The 4943-nt window shown below is 47.0% G+C and overlaps 1 protein-coding gene across 2 annotated transcripts in view; it reads left to right on the top strand.

Annotated features, from left to right (window-relative positions):
• The window catches only part of PHYH (phytanoyl-CoA 2-hydroxylase), a 29886-nt gene that overhangs the window by 14820 nt on the left and 10123 nt on the right, over window positions 1-4943 (top strand). For both annotated transcript variants that reach the window (XM_011934236.1, XM_011934235.1), the window contains one exon: window positions 3732-3881. In XM_011934236.1, the coding sequence (XP_011789626.1) occupies window positions 3732-3881 (150 nt within the window). The remainder of the gene's footprint in view (window positions 1-3731; window positions 3882-4943) is intronic.

The following is a 4943-nucleotide window of genomic DNA, read 5'->3' as shown; positions in this document are numbered from 1 at the left end:
GAAGGAGTCTTACTCTGTCACCAGGCTGGAGTGCAGTGGCGCGATCTTGGCCCACTGCAACCTCTGCCTCCTGGGTTCAAGTGATTCTCCTGCTTCAACCTCCTGAGTAGCTGGGACTACAGGCATGAGCCACCACACCCGGCTAATTTTTGTATTTGTAGTAGAGACGGAGTTTCACCATGTTGGCCAGGATGGTCTTAATCTCTTGACCTCGTGATCCGCCCACCTCGGCCTCCCAAAGTGCTGGGATTACAGGTGTGAGCCACCACATCCAGTTGAACAGCTTTTAATTGAAAAAAAAAGAAAAACAGTTTTATTGAGGTATAATTGTCATGTAAATTGTACATATTTTGCATGTATAATTCGATCATTTTCCACACACGCATACCTGTGAAATCACCACAATCAAGATACTCCATCCTTCTCCCTGCTCTAGGCAACCACTGAGCTGCTTTCTGTTACTACAGATTAGTTTGCATTTTCTAATGTCATAGACATGTAATTACACAGCATAGATTTTTTTGTTCCAGTCTGGCTTCTTTCACTCAGCATGGTGATTTTGAGGTTCGTTGATGCTGTTGTGTGTGGCAGTAGTTCTTTTGTTTTTGAGATGGAGTCTCACTCTATCGCCAGGCTGGAATGCAGTGGCGCGATCTCGGCTCACCCCAACGTCCAACTCCCTGGTTCAAGCAATTCTCCTGCCTCAGCCTCCTGAGTAGCTGGGACCACAGGCACAAGCCACCACACCCAGCTAATTTTTATATTTTTATTAGAGATGAGGCTTCACCATGTTGGCCAGAATGGTCTCGATCTCCTGACTTTGTGATCCGCCTTCCTCGGCCTCCCAAAGTGCTGGGATCACAAGTGTGAGCCACCGCACCCGGCCAACAGTAGTTCTTTCCCTTCCATTGCTGAGTAGTATTCCACTGCATGGCTGCACCATGAACCATGGTTTGTTCATCTATTCGGCTGTTGATGCTTGGAACTGTTAAATGCATTTGAGCTCATGAGTGATGGGATCAAATCGGCTCTTCAAGGACAATAATGTCATGGTCTGGTGCAGGACGCACTGCAGGTATAGGAGTCTAGAAGTGAAGAAACCAGAGGGATGACTATTAACACGTTCGGTCTAAGGTGAGAAGATCCTGTGGGAGCCAAGGTGGAAGGATCGCTTGAGCCCAGAAGTTCACGACCAGCCTGGGCAACATAGTGAGGTCTCATCTCTAGTAACAATAATAATAATTAGCTGGGCATGGTGGTGCATGTGTGTAGTCCCAGCTAGTTGGGAGGCTGAGGCAGGAGGATCACTTGAGCCCAGGAGTTCAAGGCTGCAATGAGCTATGCTGGTGCCACTGCACTGCAGCCTCGGTGACTGAGCAAGTTCCTGTAACAAAAGAAAGAGAAAAGATCCTGGGCCGGGCACAGTGGCTCATGCCTGTAATCCCAGCACTTTGGGAGGCCAAGGCGGGTGGATCATCTGAGGTCAGGAGTTCGAGACCAGCATGACCAACATGGTGAAACCTTGTCTCTACTAAAAATACAAAATTAGCCTGGCGTGGTGGTGCACGCCTGTAGTCCCAGCTACTTGGGAGGCTGAGGCAGGAGAATAGCTTGAACCCGGGAGGTGGAGGTTGCCGTGAGGCGAGATCATGCCACTGCACTCCAGCCTGGGCAACAAAGCGAAACTCTGTCTCAAAAAAAGAAAAAAAGAAAAGATCCTGGAAACCCATGATGCTGTGAACGGAAAGAGCCCTCATTGTTAAAGCATGGAGAACGAATTGTAGTTCGATAGGAAATGAGGAACATGGTTTTAAGAACTCCTGTCTCGTCTGGACACAGTGACTCATGCCTGTAATCCCAGCACTTTGGGAGTCCGCATTGGGCAGATCACTTGAGGTCAGGAGTTTGAGACCAGCCTGGCCAACATGGTGAAAGCCTGTTTCTACTAAAAATAAAAAAATTAGCCAGGCTTGGTGGTGAGCGCCTGTAGTCCCAGCTACTTGGGAGGCTGAGGTAGGAGAATTGCCTGAACCTGGGAGATGGAGGTTGCAGTGAGCTGAGATTGCACCACTGCCCTCCAGCTTGGGCGACAGAGCAAGACTCCATCTCAATAATAATAATAATAAAAGAACGTCTCAGATTTGTTGCATCAATAATTAGTGTCAAATGAAAATATTTGAGTGTCTGGATCCTGATAAAAAACCATTTCGTTTGAAACTCATCAGTGAAGCTAAGGTTTAGATAAAGTTTGGTGCACAAAACTGCAGTGGGCTTTGGCTGATGGAAGGCAAAGGGAAAGGTTTGCAGGGCTTCAAGAGCGTGTGGAGTCTCAGACACCCTGCTCAGATGCAGAGTGGGAGGTATGATTAGTTTAGTGTGGGTCACACATTCACCCTAGCCAGGAGAGAAGGGCTCTGGGTCAGAGTCCCAGCACTGTCTAAGAGGGATGTAGTCATTACCAAAAGGAACTGAGGATGCGCTTAGGAACAGGAATGGTCTGCTTTCCTTATTCTGATTCTTTTTTTTTTTTTTTTTTTTTTGAGGCGGAGTCTCGCTCTGTCGACCGGACTGGAGTGCAGTGGCCTGATCTCAGCTCACTGCAAGCTCCGCCTTCCGGGTTTACGCCATTCTCCTGCCTCAGCCTCCCGAGTAGCTGGGACTACAGGCGCCCGCCACCTCGCCCGGCTAGTTTTTTGTATTTTTAGTAGAGACGGGGTTTCACCGTGTTAGCCAGGATGGTCTCGATCTCCTGACCTCATGATCCGCCCGTCTCGGCCTCCCAAAGTGCTGGGATTACAGGCTTGAGCCACTGCGCCCGGCCTCTCACGTCAATTTCTTTAATAAAACATAACCCCATTACCTAAAGCAGTAACTAATTTGGGAAATAGTTACAAACAAACACAGTGTTTTAATTTGCTATTCTTTCATTATTCTGGATGTGACATAAGTGTCTTTGAGCTCAGAAAAATTGAGCATTTTCTCCCCTCCATTTTGGGGAAATAGCTTCTCAGAGACACTTGTGAGTATGAGATGAAGGATTTATTTAAAGTTCTGGTGAGGAGGAGAACACGCTGAGAACACTTACAGATTTAGGCTGGAAATGCCTAAGAGATAGGTGTTTGCCTGCGTTGACCACAAAAGGTAAAAGTAAGCTAGCTCTTCATGTATAATGCAGTCATGAAGGGCAGGTGGAAATTCCACATTGTTCATTTGCTCCAAAAATGTCAGTGATTTTAATATCAACATGTGACTTCTTTTTTTTATTACTATTATTTTCGGAGACAGAGTCTTGCTCTGTTGTCCAGGCTGAAGGGCAGTGGTGTGATCTTGGCTCACTGCAACCTCCCCCTCTTGGCTCAATCGATCCTCCCACCTCAGCCTCCTGAGTAGCCGGGACCACAGGCTTGCACTACCAGACCGGGTTAATTTTTGCAGTTTTTGTAGAAATGGGGTTTTGCCATGTTGCACAGGCTCATCTTGAACTCCTGAGCATAAGCAATTCTCCCAACTTGGCCTCCCAAAGAGATGGGATTACAGGCGTGAGCCACCGTGCCCGGCCAACATGTAACTCTTAAAAACCAGATATCTGAGAGGTTTTTGTGTACTGAGAAAAGCAAGCATTTAATTTAGACATTTCTTTCCCTGATGTTTGCTTTCCCTGACGAACCACTGACAATGTTTTTAATTATGGTACCCCCTCAAACGTAGACTTGGCTTGCTTCTTGTTCTAGGGGGGAGTTAACAAAATGTTCCACGGGATCCAGGACTACGAGGAAAACAACGCTCGGGTGCACCTGGTGATGGAGAAGGGAGACACCGTTTTCTTCCATCCTTTGCTCATCCATGGGTCTGGTCAGAACAAAACCCAGGGATTCCGGAAGGTGAGCATTCACGTTGCCGCACCTGCTGCAGATGCGTGGGTTAGAATCAAAACTTGTATTTAATTCATTTAATTCAAATTAATTGAATACAATTTTAATGTAATTGCATTAACATTTTAAAGATTTGTGACTTTTTTTTTTTTTTTTGAGACAGAGTCTCACTCTGTGCCCCAGGCTGGAGTGCAGTGGCGCAATCTTGGCTCACTGCAAGCTCCGCCTCCCAGGTTCACGCCATTCTCCTGCCTCAGCCTCCTGAGTAGCTGGACTACAGGCGCCCGCCACCGCGCCCGGCTAATTTTTTGTATTTTTAGTAGAGATGGGGTTTCACCCTGTTAGCCAGGATGGTCTCGATCTCCTGACCTCGTGATCTACCCGTCTCGGCCTCCCAAAGTGCTGGAATTACAGGCGTGAGCCACCGCGCCCGGCCAAGATTTGTGACTTTTAACCAACCTGGACTTTAGTCCAATTTATTTACCAGGAAATATATTTGCTTACCTTGGTCTTTTCGGGCTCTTATCAGTAAGAAGCCAGGTGACCTCAGGATCCTAACTTTGTCAATATTGATTATGAAAGCCAGGTGCAGTGGCTCATGCCTGTAATCCCAGCACTTTGGGAGGCTGAGGCGGGAGGATCACTTGGGGGCAAGAGTTCTAGACCAGCCTGGGCAACATGGCGAGACCCTGCTTCTATTAAAAAAAAAAAAAAAAAAAAAATTCACTGTTGTCTCCCGAAGCCACGGGTTAGGGGCCAAATTTCGTCTTCCATTCATTCATATTTCCACCAGCCTCATCAGGGTCAGGATTAGGGTGGGACAAGTTGGGGCACTCTCCCCAAGGGTAAAATTTAAGGGCATGCCAAAAAAAACCTCTGCAATCGAGTTTAGTAATATTTTAATGCGAAATTTTAAAAAATCAAAATTAGGCCGGGTGCAGTGGCTCACACCTGTAATCCCAGCACTTTGGGAGGCCGAGGCAGGTGGGTCACAAGGTCAGGAGATCGAGACCATCTTGGCTAACACGGTGAAACCCTGTCTCTTCTAAAAAATACAAAAAAAAAAAACAA

Source organism: Colobus angolensis, unplaced genomic scaffold (genome assembly GCF_000951035.1).
Source record: "Colobus angolensis palliatus isolate OR3802 unplaced genomic scaffold, Cang.pa_1.0 Scaffold133, whole genome shotgun sequence".
NCBI lineage: Eukaryota > Metazoa > Chordata > Mammalia > Primates > Cercopithecidae > Colobus > Colobus angolensis.
The sequence above is the reverse complement of the archived record's forward strand: the minus strand, read 5'-3'. Positions and strand labels throughout refer to the sequence as shown.